At 47.6% G+C, this 18,245-nt stretch overlaps 2 protein-coding genes across 3 annotated transcripts; both read right to left on the bottom strand.

Annotated features, from left to right (window-relative positions):
• Positions 1-6,172: 6,172 nt before the first annotated feature.
• LOC136537631 (uncharacterized) lies at positions 6,173-9,365 on the bottom strand. The gene is made up of 6 exons (XM_066529581.1): positions 9,241-9,365; positions 8,802-9,147; positions 8,009-8,660; positions 7,666-7,865; positions 7,296-7,540; positions 6,173-7,211 (listed from the first exon to the last, which is right to left on the bottom strand). The coding sequence occupies exons 2-6, from the start codon at positions 9,098-9,100 to the stop codon at positions 6,415-6,417; spliced, it is 2,193 nt and encodes a 730-aa protein (XP_066385678.1). The 5' UTR covers positions 9,101-9,147; positions 9,241-9,365; the 3' UTR covers positions 6,173-6,414.
• Positions 9,366-12,323: 2,958 nt separating this feature from the next.
• LOC136537630 (DNA-directed RNA polymerases II, IV and V subunit 8B-like) lies at positions 12,324-15,396 on the bottom strand. Of its 2 annotated transcripts, XM_066529579.1 has the most exons (5): positions 15,333-15,396; positions 15,050-15,145; positions 14,043-14,200; positions 13,755-13,849; positions 12,324-13,048 (listed from the first exon to the last, which is right to left on the bottom strand). In XM_066529579.1, exons 2-5 carry the CDS (start codon positions 15,120-15,122, stop codon positions 12,937-12,939), a joined length of 438 nt encoding a protein of 145 aa, XP_066385676.1. In that variant the 5' UTR covers positions 15,123-15,145; positions 15,333-15,396; the 3' UTR covers positions 12,324-12,936. The 2 variants fall into 2 exon arrangements, with proteins under 2 accessions (XP_066385676.1, XP_066385677.1); XM_066529580.1 differs by lacking the exon at positions 15,333-15,396 and having other exon boundaries at positions 14,043-14,153; positions 15,050-15,180.
• Between the last annotated feature and the right edge of the window lie 2,849 nt (positions 15,397-18,245).

Here is an 18,245-nt window from a genome sequence, read left to right as displayed (position 1 = left end):
CAAGAAGCTCAAGACTACAACGACGACAACTCATCAAGACTCTTCATCCGACTTCTTTTCTGAAAGAGAAGAACTCGGAGAAAGCAGGATACATAGCCATAGAATTTTTTGAAGACAAGAATCAAGACCCTCCAACTTTTTGTTCCAAATAGCAAGAGGCTCGGGGGCTACACTCAGTGAGTGCACTTTTTCTTCGAAAAAGCGTACGTCACCAAAAGACTTCCTCAACGCAGATCACTTCAAGACACTACGACAAAAAGAACCCGGAACGAGCCATATTCGAGTTCTTTTTTCATAAAACTTCAACGAACAATCAGAGCAACTTCAAGACAAGATCCTCCAGCTCCTTGTTCCAAATAGCAAGAGGCTCGAGGGCTACAACCAGGTGGATGTACTTTTTCTTCAAAAAGCATTCACCACTCGAAGATCCCAAGAAGCGCTACAAGGTTTCACTCCAGAAAGTACTCGGATGACATTTTGTTCCTACTCAACAAGACTTGAAGAAGCAAAGCGAGACTTTCGGAGCTCAACCATGAAGTGCTCGGGGGCTTGTCGATGCGGGACCCACAGGATACCCCGCAAGGGAGAGAGAATATCTAGTCCAACTAGGATTCTCCCCATGTAATCTTAGTAGTATAGCTATTAAGTAATCCTACTAGGAAATCTCATTATAAACGGACTAGGACTCTGGCCTCCTGACTATATAAAGGAGGGCAGGACTCCTGGGATAGGGGACAGACCATTGTACAACACAACACTTGACAATCAATCCAACGCAAAGGCTAACGTCGACTGGACATAAGGTTATTACTCGATCTATGATCGAGGGCCTGAACCAGGATAAATCGACTGTGTCTTGCGTTAACCATCGAGTTCGGCATACGCCGAAGCCCGAACATACTGCCCCGGGTACCCCCGTGGCAGGCTATCGGTGGTAAAACATCGACAGACTTAGACCCCTTGATAGGAGAGTGATGGGTTGGTCCTACTTGTGCCTAGGGTACAAGCGGGGCGTGTGTTTCAAGGTACCTAGTTGGGCACAATGATTCGCGAATCATCGGGTAATCCGATATGACTTGTCTATAGTCTAGCACCATAGTAAGAACTAGAATATGAAAGATGGGAAAAAATATTCTGATTGCTTACCACCTGCTTAAAAGTAGCACATGTGCTTATATAGAATGGTTAGTTAATGAACTAATGATGACTGCTAATGAAATTGAATATAAGGATGCACGTTTAGTAATGCTTCCTACAGATGCAATAACCACAAGTCAGATAGCCTTGTATATCCTTGGAGTCTTTTCTTTCCTTCTGACGGGTAAGTCTTATAGAGTATAATTGAGTACTCAAAGTTTGTTCTACCCTGTTGCAGGTGCTAGGAACTTGCGGAGCTGACACTTGTGTGTGGAAACCTTCTGGTGGGCTCAGCGATGATTTCTTTAACGTTGCGGGCATATAGTTTATTTGAAACTTCCACCCAAAATGTTTTACAATGGAAAAACTTATAACATGTTATGATGTATATAGCAGATCATCATGTTAATGTTTAACTTGTCATTAAATGATTTCATTTCTGCTAAAATTCTGATAACATGGTTATATTCTGCTGTTATAAACAATAAATGTTATACTATTATGTTACAAGAAAAGTGATATAAGAAATGGCTAAAATGTTGCAAGCTTTATTCTCCCATTTATGATCCTATTGAAAAATATGGATTTTTAGGTTCTCCCATGGAGTGTGCTCGATAAAACTGTCTGATGTATCTCACCTCCGAGGTGCTAGTGTCTAATAGAAGACAAGCACCTATAGAAGTGAGTTATTTCGGGTGGTTCTGCAACACCTGTTTTCGTCGGTTCCAAGGCCATCGTCGAAGGTCCAGACGGGGCGGGGTGTTTTGATTCTAGCTGCTTTGGGGGCACGTCCTCCCCCTCCTACCGCGTGGCATGCTGTAGGAAGGGTCTCGCCTATGGTGAAGGCGGGTCCTCATTCTCGATGGCCAGATCATCCCACAGGATGGGCGACATGGAGCCATCATCCTCCTCGTCCTCTTCTTCCTCCTCTTCTTTCGATGAACCTTGATGCTGCTTCCCTTGTAGTAGCTTCGCTCGCTGCTTTGACCGCCGTTTCCCTTCCTCATCGTCCTTCTTCTTCTTACTTTGTTCATCTGTGGCATAGTTCACCACCCTCACGGCCACGTGCTTTGGCAGCGGTGTGATGGAGTCCTAGAAGACTAACCCCATCGGTAGCTCAATGAAGCCCGCGTCCCACCGCATCACGGATGTCCTAGGATCAGGAACATGGTGTTGGCCTCCCCCATGGCCTCCGTGATGTGCTGCACGACCTCACTATTGCAAAGTAGCCCCTGGGCGAGTGTTGTCCTGATGAGCTGCACGCCAGGTGTCATCCTGTACAGTGGGAGGACACACGACATCACCGGCGCCACCCACCTCGTGTGATACCTCCCGATGACGCTGACCCCACGGAGGTCGTGGGTCCTTAGGAATGCGATAGCCTCGAGGAGGTCACGCATCCTCTTCTTCTCCTTGATGGGTGGCCCCCATAGCCATGACGGTGGTACCTCTTCGACCAGGTGCTCGGAGACCACCGATAAGGGAGCAGTAGGGTCATCCTTTAGATAGAACCAATGTGAGTGCCATCCCTTGTTAGATCTGGAGAGCTAGCAGGGCATGTACTCAGTCGCCCACTGCCCCCGGAGGTGGATGCCCACGCATCCATCAGCACCGAGGTCTCTCGACATCTCTCCTTCTTGATCAAGAAGATAGAGAAGAAATACCTCCACAGCTCAAAGTGGGGCTCGATCCCTAGGTATCCCTCGCACATCATGATGAAGGCCGCGATGTGCTAGATCCCATTGGGTTTCAACTGCTGTAGCTTGATCTAATAGTGGTGTAGCAGACCCTAGAAGAATGGGTAGGGAGGAACCGTGAGTTCGCACTCGTAGAAGGGCACGAAGGAGACAACATAGCCGTCGGGCGGCGCCGGCACATCCTCATAGCTGGGCACAAGCCACTCCGCTGCATCGGTCCTCCCACGGAGAAGACCATGCTTGACGAGGCCCTCCATCCATGCATAGGTAACATTAGAGTGGTACCACAAATCCATGGAGGATGAAGGCGTCTATAGAGAAGTAAAGGTGTCGGCGAAGAGGCGAAAGCTATAGATCTAGGGCTCTAGCGGTGGATTAGCAAGAACAGAGGATCCAAACGGCGGTGGCGAAGAAACAGGGAAGGTAAGGCTGTAGTTTTGGTGTGTAGAAACACGAAGGGGGAGGCCGCTATTTATAGGATAGAGCGAGGCAAGAAGGCGAACCATCCACCGAAGTTCACGCGCCCGTTGCGCCGCGTCACGTCACCTCCATCCAAAGATCGTGCGCATGCTATCTCTGGCCATGCCCTCGAAGGACACGCTAGATGACGGTTCGCCTGGTCGATGGGTCAAGAACTGTCATAGGTAAGAAGGGTTGCAGAGCTGAAAACGCTCCTATGGCCCATTCAGGCCCAGGAGTTCGAACGCTGGCCCTCCGACGGGTTCACAGCCGCTCTGGGGCACCCTTAGAGTAAGGGGTGGAAAGGGATGGGCCCACTAGCGGCTAGTACCTAGGTGCACAAACATCGTGGGCATCCCAGCCCATGCTCGAGTCTTAGTCGGTTCCCAGTCCATGGTTTTTCCTCAAAGAAAGGCAACGGGCGCTTTGGAACGGCCGAACAGACCCAAGAACTATATGAATTGGCTGCCAAGAGTCTAGAGTCGGGCACCAGTTGACCCATGCCAGACCCCTGCAAATGGAAAGCTAGGGCCCCACTCGAACTAGCCCATTAACAGCTCACCGAGCACCATGTTTCGTCCATCGAGGAAGAACGTGGCACGGCTCAGGCCCTCTATTTTATCAAAAAACGCTTGAGGGATGATGATCACAAAGACAATTCGACCCTCAGTCGGACCCCTGCCACACATGGGGGCTCAAGGGAAGTTGGACTCGTAAGAAGACCGAACACGCGGTCGTAGTACGATGGTGGACTGATCGGATCCTAGAGGACTAGAATCAAGAAAAATCTTTTTGACATCCTGAATCCTACGGTTACATGCCCCCAAGAAGACCGATTATGATAAAAGGGAATCGCCATCCTACTAGGACACGCCGTGGGCTACCAAAAGAAGGTCAAGGCCCTCATAGTCCTCCCATCTGGAAAAGCCTCCAAAGGAGTATTCTACTCCTCCACGGGCTCAGGGGCTACTGTCGGGTATCGATAGTAGGGATACCCAAAGCAAGGAAGCTAATGCCCACACTGACTTCCCTAGATAGCTCGAGACGTATTAAAAGGTCTCATCCAACCCCAAGGCTGTGGGCTCCGTCTTGCCCGACCCCAAGGCCGCGGGCTCCATCTCGCCCGACCTTAAGGCCACGGGCTCCGTCTCGCATGACCCTAAGGCCACGGGCTCCGTCTCGCATGACCCTAAGGCCACGGGCTTCATCTCGCCCGACCTCAAGGTCACGGCCTTTGTATCGCCCAACCCCAAGGTCGCGGCCTCCATCTCGCCCGACCCAAGGCCACGGCCTCCGTCTCACGCTCGGCCTCAAGGCCGCGGGCTCCGTCTCGCCGGCCCCAAGGCCACGGGCTCCGTCTCGCCTGATCCTAAGGCTGTGGGCTCTGTTTCACCCAACCTTGGGCTCCATCTCGCCCGACCTCGAGGATGTGGGTTCCGTCTCGTCCAACGGGGACCCATATCGCCGCCAACCACTCCGGGTCCAAGCGTATGGACCTAGGTCAAAACTCTGACGCCATGGAAGAGGCTGGCACGCCTCGACGTGACATGTGGCCATGACGGACTATACCTAGGGATTCACATCAAGAATAGTGTCGGACGCACCGGTGTTGTTCTGTCTAACCCTCATACGGACGTTGACAGACGCGTCAGCTCACCACGATGTCCGTCGGGACGGAGTGGAGCGCCATGACCGGCAGATGACGCCTGCGCATGGCGCCAGTGATGAACAGGGCCACGATATGGAGCCATTCTGTTGACATCTACAGGATGAGCGGGACCCGCATAAAGGAGAAGAAGGATCTGACGACCTTGGAAGCCTTCCTCTCTCTCTGCTTCTTCTACTTTTCCTCCTCTGTAACCCGCGTTTTCCCTTCGTCTATAAAAGGGGAAGCAGGACGCCTCATTGAGGGGGCGAAAAAACACGAGATCAGAACACAAGAGCACGACACGAGCACACGACTGAGCGGCAACCGAGCTCTCAGCATCCATTCACTCCTTCCACTAGAGACTTGGGATCCTTTTCCTCTCTCGCCTGTTTGTAACCCCTACTGCAAACCACGTGCCGATAACACGGGCAGCAACGAACTGGACATAGGGATATTTCGTCTGAACTAGTATAAATCCTTGTGTCCTCCTAGCACACCATCCGAGTTAAACGCACAAATACAAATTTACTCGTCGGTGGTCCGAAAACACCGACAATACTGTTAACGGATATTGTTGCCTACCACTCTGGACAAATATTGTCGTTAAATACTATAACAAATCCAAAAACTCAACATCTTTAGGGCGTCCGCAATGATGCTAGGTACGTAGCTAGCTTACGTGGATGTGAGAGACAAAAGTAAAACTATTTTATACATTCTTATTTTTATATGTATTGTTGGACTCATATGTTTATCTCTTAAATTCTTGGACTACGTGAAATAGATTAGCTATTTATTCGTCGTTAGTGACTATTCTCTCTTTTACTTTTTCTCTGTTCATGTCAGAATAGCCGGTCAAATAGCTAGCTGTTGGGACGCCTCGAAAAATTTACCTGTCAGATCTTACCACTAACAAGATCATAAGTACTAGCTGAACAAGTAACGCATCGCATATTTTCTTTCTCGTGGAGTAGGTATGTGACAACCAGATGATTTCTAGTTCAGTTTCACAGTTTGTCACCTAGATTTTCCGACCCATCCGTACAGTGCAATTTATTTGAATTTATGAAAACAGGACCATTTACTAAAATAAAAATCTGCAGATAGGGATTGCGCCTTGCTAAGTTGGAGCCTCCAGCTAAACTCCAGTACCTACAAGTTGCAATGAGCAGCAACTCGATCCGCACATCATCACAAGTTTCAAAGGGAAGTTTTGCACCAGCAAAACTAATAAGACTGGAATTTCGCAGCATCCTACATTCCTACTGGAATATGAGAAACCATCCAGTGGCTTCCTATTACAGACTGCACAACTGTTGTTCCTAGGACTAGGAGACATAGGGAAGTGGAGCTGATTACAAGTAGCTGAGCAAGTACACTCAGCCCAAAGGTAATTGAGGAAATGGAATACACCGGGCAGAAAAAAAAACAGTCGTCTAATTACAGAGAGACAACAAGAGTAGGCGGTGCATTTTACCCCAGAAACCTAGATAGCCTCTTCCTCTTCTTGCTCTTCTTTGGGGTCAAGTCCTTCTGCAAACTGCCGTTAGAATGAGGAAAAAGTAACGGTCTTGTGCCCTTGGCGGCTACTCTTCTCCCTCTCTTTTTTGTCCATTGAATCGGCAATTTCCCTGCAACTTGGGCAATACCACCGGAGGTGGCAAGCTCAGCTACATGTTTGATCTTCTCCTGCATCTGCATGACCCATGCTACCGAGAGGTCGAGCGAGAACGAATCATCCAATGGTTTTTGCCACAGATCAAGCAGGACATGCTGAAAAGACTGGAAAGACAACGAGGGCTGAAAATCTTTGCGTGCTCCGCACATCATGTTGACCTTTAGCACATGCTTGCATAGGTTACCATGCATTGACCATGAGCAGTCGCAGAGAGAGAATTCAGAACCGGGATTCCATACAGTCCGCGTCTGACTGGTATCCTTCTGGCTGACCACTCTGGTTAAAAGAGGCTCTTTGTCATAAAAGGTAACAGCATCATCAGGTATCTGCAATGCCCTTTGCCATGACGTGGATGCGATATAGTCTGCTTTCACCTCTGGAAATGATCCGCTTTCGTCTGCAAATAAGTTGATCCAGTAGCTCGAATGCAGCTCTGTTGTGAGCTTATGCACTAACCAGTCCACTCGTTGAAGAGCATCCAGCTGCACATCATCGTATGCTTTTACCTTCAGCTTCAGATGGTAACCTTCAATGGCACCGCATGATTCCTGACTTGCTAATGGCAGATTTCTGATATAGTCAATCCACATCTCTATCAAGAAGGAATATCATTAGCATGTACAAGAGGGATTTGCATGACAAGCTATATTACTAAATTACTGGTTGAAATTCTTACCCAATTTGGGAACCCAAAATGATTTGAAATATTTTATGAACGTTGTTTGATCAACAAAGTCATGAAACAACTGCCCTAGGGCATCCATGGGATTCTTCTCACTCCAGATACTGTATATGATTTTGCCAAGTTGGATAAAAATTTCCCGCTGCACCTCAACATTGCCGCATTTCTTGATTACATTTTTAAGCCAGGTTCTTCTGATGTGCCACATAGAGAACAAAACTGGGCAGGCGAATACCTCCCTGGAACAAGGGCAACAAACTATTGTAGCAACGACACATTTACCTCAATGGGAATGCACAGCTGTCTACAGCTTAAATGATTAAGGGTTGATAGCCACTACTAAAGTTACAAACCAGTGTCATACCTGATTGGACCCAGCTCTGAAGCCGGATCGTCAATGATAAAACCACCAATTCTCCAGGTGGAATCTATAGAATGTATTCGATCAGTAAGTGCCCTCATCCATTTCAGTGTGTCGTTGTTAGTAACTGAGCGGGTTATGACCCATGCAATAGGAAGAGCATGCTGCCTTGAGTCAAATACAAGGAGCGTGTGCAATGGATACTGCCACGGCGAGTAAAATGTCAAACAAAACATGAAACATGTCCTTACTGATAGAATTAGACATTTCAATCAAAATTTAGAAAACTGATCTGAAATTATATATTTATTTACATAGCTATTCGAAATGGAGGCAAGGAAGATACCTTTAGCTTGCTTACACCAAATGAGGAATGAGAAGCCAAAAGACTCTGATGACCAAAGCGCATCATTTGCTGCAATTGCCATTCTGTCTGAATCCCCAGAATGAAGGCATCTGCCTCAGTTGAATCCTGGTAGAAGAATACAGATTTCTTATTCCTGTCGACCCACATCCTGGTGCTAGCTTGGTCATCCAGATCCAACTCATGTGTCGACCTCTTGATGATCATCCCTAGTTTCTGGACATACTGCGAAGCAAGGTTATCAACCTGGGCATCCGCGCTACAGTAGCGCTGTATGCCTTCTATATGTGTCTGCAGTATGTTCTCTTCTGGGACACCGAGGTAGATCAATGACATGGTCTGCTGCTGGATTTCACTCCCAATGTAGGGCATTTTCCTAGCGCGAGGCCCGATGGCATCCCTGTCGAGGGGGCCGTGGCATATGAAGCCGGACTTGTTGACATGGAGCCTCTCATGGTAGATGATGAGCAACAGGGAAGGACGGGCATAGAGCCTCTTGATGGTGAAATGGCAGGTGCAGCCACGCATGGACTGCGGGCGAGCGGCACGGTTCCTCGTGTTGAGCCTGTACTTTCTGCTAGGCAATATTGTCCCTCCCTCCCCATAATTCTCAGGGCCAAACGAGCACCAATACCTGGAATTAGCTCTAACACAGGTCAAGATTGGTTGGCTCTAGGAAGCGGCGGAGAGAAAGAACCATCCAGGAGGAGTCAAAAAGGAATGTGCTTGAGTAAAAAAGGAACGTGCTGAGCAGAGCAGAGCAGGGAAGACGTACATCCTGTAGAGGAGGTACTCGTCGCTCCGGTACTCCCTGAGGCTGCCCCTCTCACGCTTGCGGCCGCGCTCGATGTGGAATCGCGTGGGGCACTCGGGGTTGTTGCTCTCGCCGCCGATGAAGGCCTCCATCCGGTCGTAGGGGATGAGAGCGACGTCCTCCCGGTGGTGCTCGGGGCTGGCGTACTTGACCCAGGTGAGGTCGGCGGCGGAGAACTCCTCTCCTGGCGGGTCCTGCACCGGGAGGTCGCTTACCGAATGCACCACCTCCTTCTCCGCCACCTCCGTCTCCTGCCCCATCCTCTTTCAGCTTGGCCAACCACGGCTGGCGAGATTGATCCTGCGCGCTGAAGAACCAGGGGCGGACCTGGGTTAGGGTTTGGATGCTCGGTTTCGCAAAGCGGGAAGGGAACGGAAGGTAGGAGAAGGGGTGCGCGTACCTGGTGGGGGCTCGTCGCCGGCGAAGACTTGGGCACCTGGCGACTGGCGTAGGGCGGCGGCGGAGGTAGCCCAGTCTGTCGCCGAGAGAGGGGGAGAGGAAGTGAACGGGAGAAGAAAAGGCTTGCCTGGGCCTGGGCCCATCCTAGGCCACGAGAAAGAAGTTTGGATAAGGTCCAGTAGAAATTTACGTGGGCCTGGAACAGGCTTAGATGCTTTTGCATTGGTCTGATCGAACAGTGTCTAAAAAAAAGTGAAGACACTCCCCTAGTCATGAAATATAATAGATTCTGAGATGTCTCTTATATAACTTTTAAAACGTTTTAGATTTTATTCTAATTTTTTTTAGATTTTATTAATACTTCTGTTTCTATTCACCTCTCCCCCCTGCTCCTCCTCATCGCATCCCCATTTTAATAAGCTAAATCGATCTCCAATCAATTTTCTAGACTCCTAATTTATTGACCAAAACAAAGTTTTTTCTCTCACTAAATTGGATCCTACAAAATAAAAACGTATTCCTAGTAAGAGATACCAGTGCATGCAATTTAGATTGGATTATATGTATAAAAATATTCATGGGAAAATAAAGATAAAGTCAGAATCTAACCTGCGTTTACACTAATACAGTAGGATACACACTTGGCACTCTTGTTTCGACTAGGTGACTAAAGTTGGGCTTACCCATTGTCGAAAGTACTTGTGGTGCTTTCGATTTGCCCTGCACTCCATGACTTGGACTTGCAACCAAGCAATCCAGACCTCATCACCGGTTAACATAGCATTTTTCATTGGGAATTTAGTGCTGATTAAATAGAAATAGTGGTACAAAAAGCATACACAGACGCGTTTGACTGACCACACACGAACAAAGCAACAACATGAAACGAGATGCAGAAGTGACCACATGCGATCTATTTGTCCACGATCCATTGCCCGGTGGCCACTTCTCCACACATCAAGCGCCACTCTTGGCTCTACCTTATGATTCTGTGCAAGTTCAGAGCACAAACCTAAAAATGAGTCTTTGGGATCAGCAACTACGCGGCGCCTAGGGTTACACACAATAATATACTATGAAAATTATGGATCTCAGTAGTGTGCAAAAATCTTTAATTTCTGACGAGAAAAAAAGGAACCATGACGGTAAACAACATGAATCCATGTTAGAGGAAACAATACTCGTTACCAGATAACAAGCTTCACCTTCACCCACGGGGAAGCAGGTCAAGCACCATGGATGGAAATTAAAATCTCTTACTGCTCGCCAAAAGCACGAACACGACCAGTTTCAAGGAAAAAGCTGCTACTTGCTGTCGATCTCGTACCGCTCCGTTTTTGGAGGTCGCCGTGTCGGAGATCACCTGCTGCTGGCGCTTTGCGTGCTATCCGGCCACTCAGCGAAAAACATCCAGGTACTGCATGTCTACCTGTCAACTCGAATTTTTTATTTGCGTCATCGTGTAGCCCGCCAACGCGACGTACGCGTCGTCGCTCATGGACCACAGCCTGTTTTTTTTTTCTTCTTACAAGACATGGCTGAAAATATGGTTAGCTGATTTGATGTAAAAAAAATATTATTTATTAGCTGATAAGTCATGACTTATAAGTTAAATATGACCTAGCGAACGTGCTGCATGCCGAGCGACTGTTCGCGTTCGCTGACAAGCACCCGGAGCTCAGCGCCTACTACAACTCCACGACGTACCAGGACGAGCTCCTGTGGGCGGCTAGCTGGCTGTACCACGCCGCCGGCAACCAGAGCTACCTGAGCTACGGCACCGGTAAGAACGCCGACGAGTTCGCCGACCTGGGCAATCCCAGGTACTTCAGCTGACGCCAAACGCGCCGGCACCGAGATTGGAATCTTAGCAATCTTCAGCTGGTACTTCAGATGTCCATTCTGATTTGAAATCTTTTGAACGAAGGGGGGAAAAAATCTTCGCCAAGTCTTTTCAACGCCGGTTCGTTGCAATGGAACACACGAAGGCCCTTCCATCACCGGGATCCAGAGCAGCGATCAAGTCCATGCGCTGTCCTCTGGGCACGGCGTGACGAACAAAAAAAAAGCCAGCGATCAAGGGACGCTCGCTTCCGCTGTTCTCTGGCCACGACGTTGCCCACCTCGATCCAGGCATCAGCCAACCAGCATACAGGTATGCCTCTGGTCTCCCAATCTTGCGTGTCCAGTCCTCTATCCTAATCTTTATTTCCAAAAAGTATATCGTAATTATATTTTATGGTTTTCGTGCAATTATTTATCTGAAGTAGCCAAGATGGATTCCAAAGAAAATAACGGAACTCGACTCCTTCCATCCACTTCAAATAAAAGGTATCAAATTATGCACATGGTCACTTGGATATATTTCAATATAACCGATATCACACCCATAAAAAAAATATATCAATTAATTTCCAGTTGGTCAAAATGCATCACATTCATCGAGGGTGGATGAACACCCGAAGGAACATAAGAGGAAAAGAGAAAGAGAAAGATTTGCATCGATGTCTAAAGAGAGAAGGAATGAATTGAACAAAAAGCGTCGTGAATCATACCAACGCAGAAAAGGTAATGAAACTTTGAGTATTATGATTATATATACACACCAATGACCATGGTTTCTTATTTTTAGTTTTTACAGTGGGTCAAAATGCATGTGGTTCACGTCCAGAAGTCGTTAACCCTATAATACTTAGAAATCAAAGGGACAGAGCCCGCCGTGCATCAATGCCTCCTGAGAAAAGAGAAGAAATGAACAAGAAGCGTCGTTAATCATATCAAATAAAGAAAGGGCAACCTAAGCTCCTCGAGCCAAAAAATGGTGTGTATATATATATATACACCACGTAATATTTCTCATAATTCATATATGTTTCTGAAATAATATGTAGGTTGCGACGTATCAATAAACAAGAAAAATGAGGATTCTGCTAACAACGGTGAATGGATGAATAGGAACTCACACCTACGTTACAATGCTGGTAATGGGAACATCTCAAATCAACTACCAGGTACTATTTAAACAGTGTATATATTACAATGCATATTCACTAATAAAATAATTGTTCTGTTTAATGTTCTATTTTTCACAGCTGATAGGCCACATACACAAAGAGAGAAAAAATGTGCTTACAGTCGAGAGTGGTACAGAAATATGCCATTTGAGCAGAAGAAAGCAAGGCAAGAACGCGAAAGGTTGTATAATGTGACGGCTGGACGAAAAGAGACAAAAAGAGCCTCTAAAAGAAGACGAAATGAGTTGCGTGCCAACACTCTACACCCGGATTCCATTGCCATGGAAAACCCTATGTATATTTATGAGACTGCATCTCCATAATCATGGCAACGCCTTCTGTTAATCTCTACACTTAAAAATCATCATCTACTTGGTGATACCAACTCTCGATCTTTGCTCATGCGTCCATGACCGATACGAATAATCCACTGCTCAGAGCTCAAGCATTCGCATCCTATCCGGTTTAGATACGAAGACCAGATCCACGTGTCCGTGTCCGATACGAAGTCGTTGAAACTCACGTGTCTGCATCCGACTGCTGAGGTTCAGTCAAAAAAATCATAACCCCATGCAACGCACCGGCATATATCTAGTAGGTATTAACAAGGCCAAACACCCATAGCCTCAAAGTGAACGACCAGCATTAGGTTATCAGGGTAGTTAGCACATTCCGCGGTAGTTTTAAACCTTGCGCATGAGTAGAAAAAGCCTCTGATCCAGCTCAAAGCTAGCAGCAGTGGAAGGGTCACCCCTGAGCAGCATCAGGAGACCACCGAATGATGCATAAATCTCCCTGAAAGTAAAATGAAAAGTACCGCGTGAGAAAACACAGCTACTTTTGGAAAGAACTACTGCCTATTCAAAATAAGATTCGACTCTACGATAATAGGAAGGTTTAAACTTTAAACAAATCAATTGAAGCCGTTTAAGATTTTTTTTAAAGTAATCAACTGAAACCATTTTATTCTTGCTTATCAACATAAGATATTGAAGTGACCTTGAAGTAATTTTCTATATCTATACGCAAATAATGCTATTATCAGATGAAAAGAATGCGAAGATAAATCATGATTAATGGGATATTCAAATCAAGCTCTTTTGATGTTCAAAAGTACTTCTCAGAATTGCCTTAGCAGAATCAAATTCTGTCACCAGCATGATTCATCATATGGGCGTCATCAGGATATATGGGTACATTTCCTTTAGAACCATGAATAACATTAATTTTATACTTGATGTGTTCACTTTGACAAGGTCAAACAATGTAGAAATACTTTGATTCTTAATTCGTGAGCTGTCATATGTACTGGAAGTCTGGAAGAGCTCAACAATAGGATAAAAATCTTAATACACAATATGTAGTAGCACCGCCACAAGTGAATCGAATACTCCCATAGTTTCATGCTAACGGAATAAGTTATAGACTCTAGTGCATAAAAAAGTGTAAATTGCTACACTGTTTGATAGCTTTCAGTTCAGGGAAAAGTGGAAAACCATACACTTTAGCATTTTGGCTGGAGGTGTCCTCTGAGATTTTGTAAAGCTTCCCTTGCATGACATATTCATAATTATCCGCCAGAGTTTTTCTACCAGTCTGAAAATTTGATACTTTATGTTAATATGTTAAATAGGTCTTATATACATGCTTCATCACATTTGGTGATATCATATTGAAGATATCATATGAACCCAAGACACTGTTACCTGGGTGCTGTATTGCATCAATGAATATCATTAAAATTCAAGTTGCATGATGCAAATTCAACAAAAATGGATAAGTTAATCACCTGTGTGTAGTAGCCAGTATCTGGAGTGCCATCCAAATTCTGAGTAGGCGCTAAAACCATGTTAAATTTCTCACCAGCACGCACAGGATACACATCCGTAGCAACATCCAGCTGCATATACGTATCTAACTGCTCACTGTGAGCTTCAACACGAGAAACTGTACATGCGCAAGGGATTAACAGAACATGAGGTCATACTAGAACAAGGCTGGCAACTGAGCATAGTTAGTTAAAAATAGAATAGCGATAGTACCTATATAAAGTTACAAAGAAGCAGCGTATTCGAAAGTAGTATGTGGATAGATGAGTAACAGAGTATACAGTGGAATAATTCAAGATAAGAACCTTAAGATAATTGTTAATAATTGCATGCAAACTGTTTCAATATACAGGGTGCAACTTTAGATTTTAATTGTATGCCCTACAAGAACAAGTACTAGAGATAGCAGACAGCTCGAGATTTTCAGTATATAAAATTAATATGAAGGCGTGTTGTTTCAGCCAAGTGAAGAAAAGGAAACTATAATCATTATCCCACAAAAAAAAGAATGTATTTACCAATTATAATTAGATTAGACAAAGACTCTTAAAATCTAACAGCATGAGCATGGATTTCCAGCTCCAATTACACAACAAGCACATGGCACAGCGAAATATCATGAGAACAGCTTATAGGTATCAATGGAAATGACCCACTCTGATTTTCAACGCAATTCCATTGCTAATCGCTTATCTGCTTTAGATGGTACCACAAATAATTCTATCAAATAGTGAAATCGTACTAAACCATGAGAACAGCTAACAGTGCCATGAACATCAAAATGGTGAAATCGTACTAAACCATGAACGACACTGATATGATCAAGGCAAACTGAACCAAGAAAACATCAGTTGTAGTTGTCATTACACTATTATTATTACTACAGTCCTCGCAGTCAGAAATTACCTTTGTCATTCGTGTCGTAAATCGTAAAAAGAAGTGAAAAACAATTAAAGAAAGAAATTACCTTTATCAAACTTTTTGCCATCAGGATCTAGCCTGGTAACGATCAAGGTGTCCTCGAAGAGATGCTCAGACATCAGCTATCTCTAGAGTAAACCAGCTTCCAAAATCACGCAAGTAATAAGACGGAAAAGCAAACTCTGAGCTACTAATCACGCATTATCGAAACTTCAACCGAAACAGTGCCCACACCAGCGCTCGCTCAACTGAAAGCAACGAAGGCCGGAGGGGGGGGGGGGGGGGGGGGGGGGGGGGGGGTCACGAGTGGAGACGTGGAGAGAGCATACCCTGGAAGCGCGGTGGCGAGGCGACACTTCCAGGCCCTAGGGAGATAGGGGCAGGCACCGGCGGCGAACACACGGATTGCAGGAATCTTTCTGTTCTCTCCTCCATGGCTCTCACCAAAAGCAGATAGAATGAGAGGCCCAGACCAGTAAATTTCGGCCCGTCGAAGCGGCCCATCGCCGACGCCCCCCCTCGTCACCTCCTTCGCCCTCCCGGCGGAGCCACAGCCACCCCGCCCGCTTATCGCCCGAATTTTTTACTCTTTAACCATTTTTTTTAAAGCTTTCACAAATACGTCCCTAGCAGAAAGATTTTAGAATCTGGACCCTTAGCTCGGCGTCATCGATACTGACGCCGAGCTAACACGTCTCGGCTCCAACGTCCCTGACGCCGAGATCTTGGGCTTGACGCTGACGTGTCGCTGATTTGGCAGGCAGCTCGGCGCCGTAGACGCTGACGCCGAGCTTGATGCCAAGACGTATGGCGCCGAGCGTGAGGTGAGCGCTGGCAGTGGTAGGACGCTGCGGAGCGCTCAGGGCAGGCACGACGGCGACCGCTCAGGGAGCTAGCAGAAGTAGCAGGGACAGAGACATGACGCGAGCCCCGAACAGCCTCTCAGTCTGCCGCGCCTCTAGTCTGTTAGCGCTAGCTTCTCGCTCTGTCCCCGTCTGGTCCCATCATAGGCGCGCGCACACAAGGCCCCACGTAGCTGGATATTACCAGCCGGTCGTAGCTGGAATGAATGACATAGTAACAAACCTGTTATAAAAAGAGAGAGAGAGAGAGAGAAAACAACAGCTGCGTGTGTTGCTGGATCGATCACTTGCATGCGATGCGAGAGAGATGGATGTGCAATGCAGTGCAGCGGCCGCTCCAGCACGGCACTTGGTGTTGGTTCATCAGTAGCCATAAGTCATCCTGACGTACTACAAGGCACCTGCACGAGCAGTACTCGCCGATCGTTGATCGTGCGTCTGTCTTGATGGCAGACACGATCTTGTCCTGTGGTGTGGGTGTGGGTGTGGCTGATCGGAGTAAGACTATCTCCAACGGTCCAAACCCAAATACAAGACTCATTCTAAGAATTGAGTTACGAACAGTCAATGGGTCATCAACCCAAAATTTTCTTTCTCCAACAGCGAGCCCAAAATTTCATCTACAGAAAGAAAATATCCACTTGCTCCCATTCCTCTCCCTCCAACTCTCCAGAAATCTCTCCCTCTCTCCATGACAAGCGGCGGTGCACCCGTGCATGCGCGCGCACTCTCTCCCTCTCCCTCTCTCCACCTACACTCGCCACCGCTCCCTTTCTAGGCTCCTAGATCCGGTGAGGAGGCCGGCTGCCCACCACCACCACCACCACTCCATCTCCCGGTGCCACCACTAGCACCTCGCCGTCCGCGCACCACCACCACCTCCTCTCCATCTCCCAGCGCCCAGATCTGGCGAGGAGGTCGGCCGCCGCGCTCGGATCCGGCCAGTAGGAGGCGCTCCCTCTCCTCCTCCGGTCGTGCGCCTCTCTCTCTCCCTCCACCGGCCCCTGTGGTGCTCGCCTGCCGGTGCGGCCAGGCCTCGGCGATGTCCGCAGCCGCGATCGGGCCTCCACAGTGCCTGCCCCCGGCACAGGCGCGGGAGCCCCTTCCTCGGCCGGCGACGCTAGGGCGAGCGCCCCGCCGCGGTCCTCGCCGTCATCTCGTTCGTGGGCCCACCACTACGGGCGCAAGATTTTTGCGTCGTCTCTCCTCGACGACGCTTATTTGTCTTCCGCGTTGCCTTCGACCCAAAAATGGGTGCTGTGTTTGTGTACTCGGTTGGAGGCTGTTTTTTGCTGCTTATCTACTGTGCACGACGTATTTTTAGGGATGGGTTGCGTTATTGGAGACAGTCTAAACAGATCGATTATTGGTTCGCACAGTACTGTATCTGTATGTGTAGTAGCATTGCTTCATCACTCACTATGCTGGAAAATACTGTTCATGCTAGTTTGTTATGAAAGAAAAACACTATCTTGATTAAAAAAACAAGCCAAACAAAACTCGTAGTAGCTGCTCTGTCTGATTGGCAACGCCTACTCCTACACACCACACTACAAATAGTCTCCCTTCACTTCACCTTCACCCTCACCTTTGCAGCATCGGTCATTTCATTTTCAGTAGCTGTTGAGCGGTAGCATCATGTACACCTAGCCTTGTTGTCAAATCATGCAGTAGATGCAGTAGTCAAGGGGCGCCAGGACAGGCGGAGGAGGCGTCTGCTGCTGCTGTCGATTTCATTGCGCTAAGGCGCCTCCTTTCTTTTCACACTTTGCGGATGGGATCTGACGGGAGATTTGAGAACCAGGCCCACGACGCACAGTGCGCTGCAGGCCTCGTCTCGGAGACGGGAGCCCGGACAACACTGCACTACGCCCACTGCACTGCACTCACCTCGTGTTGGGGAGGAGGACCCACCGCCCCACGCGACGTGACCTTTTAGAAAAAAAAATTGTGGCTCGTTACTGCTTGCAAGCAAAATTGCAATTTCCTTGTGCACTCAGCGGGCCAGCGGGGTACGAGGGATGACGGCAGAGCAAGAAGCTAGACGCGCAGCAGACTAAGAGGCTGTACGAGGCTCGCATGATGTGTCTGCCCCTGCTACTGCTAGCTCGCAGAGCGGTCGCCGTCGTGCCTGCCCGAACGCTCCGCAGCGTCCTGCCACTCAGTGCTCAACCCGCTCGACGTCATACGTCCTTGCGCCGGCGCTAGTGTCTACGGCGTCGAGCTGCCAAATCAGCGACACGTTAGCGTCGAGTCCAAGATCTCGACGTCAGGAACGATGACACCGAAACGTGTTAGCTCAGCGCTAACATTGATGACGCCGAGCAAAGATTACAGATTCTAAAATCTTTCCGTGGGGAGCGTATGTGCGAAAAACTT

The sequence above is a fragment of the Miscanthus floridulus genome, chromosome 2 (genome assembly GCF_019320115.1).
Source record: "Miscanthus floridulus cultivar M001 chromosome 2, ASM1932011v1, whole genome shotgun sequence".
Lineage (NCBI taxonomy): Eukaryota > Viridiplantae > Streptophyta > Magnoliopsida > Poales > Poaceae > Miscanthus > Miscanthus floridulus.
This window is presented reverse-complemented; position numbering and strand designations above follow the sequence as displayed.

Excerpts from the sequence above, each read along its gene's own strand:
- LOC136537631 (XM_066529581.1), bottom strand. The coding sequence starts at position 9,100 with ATGGGGCAGGAGACGGAGGTGGCGGAGAAGGAGGTGGTGCATTCGGTA. Across the intron at positions 8,661-8,801 it reads GAGTACCTCCTCTACAGGAT|GTATTGGTGCTCGTTTGGCC; the intron begins GTACGTCTTCCC and ends AGCTAATTCCAG. Across the intron at positions 7,866-8,008 it reads TTGGTGTAAGCAAGCTAAAG|TATCCATTGCACACGCTCCT; the intron begins GTATCTTCCTTG and ends TCGCCGTGGCAG.
- LOC136537630 (XM_066529579.1), bottom strand. The coding sequence starts at position 15,122 with ATGTCTGAGCATCTCTTCGAGGACACCTTGATCGTTACCAGGCTAGAT. Across the intron at positions 14,201-15,049 it reads TGGCAAAAAGTTTGATAAAG|TTTCTCGTGTTGAAGCTCAC; the intron begins GTAATTTCTTTC and ends GCGCATGTACAG. Across the intron at positions 13,049-13,754 it reads TCCAGCCAAAATGCTAAAGT|GGAGATTTATGCATCATTCG; the intron begins GTATGGTTTTCC and ends TTTTACTTTCAG.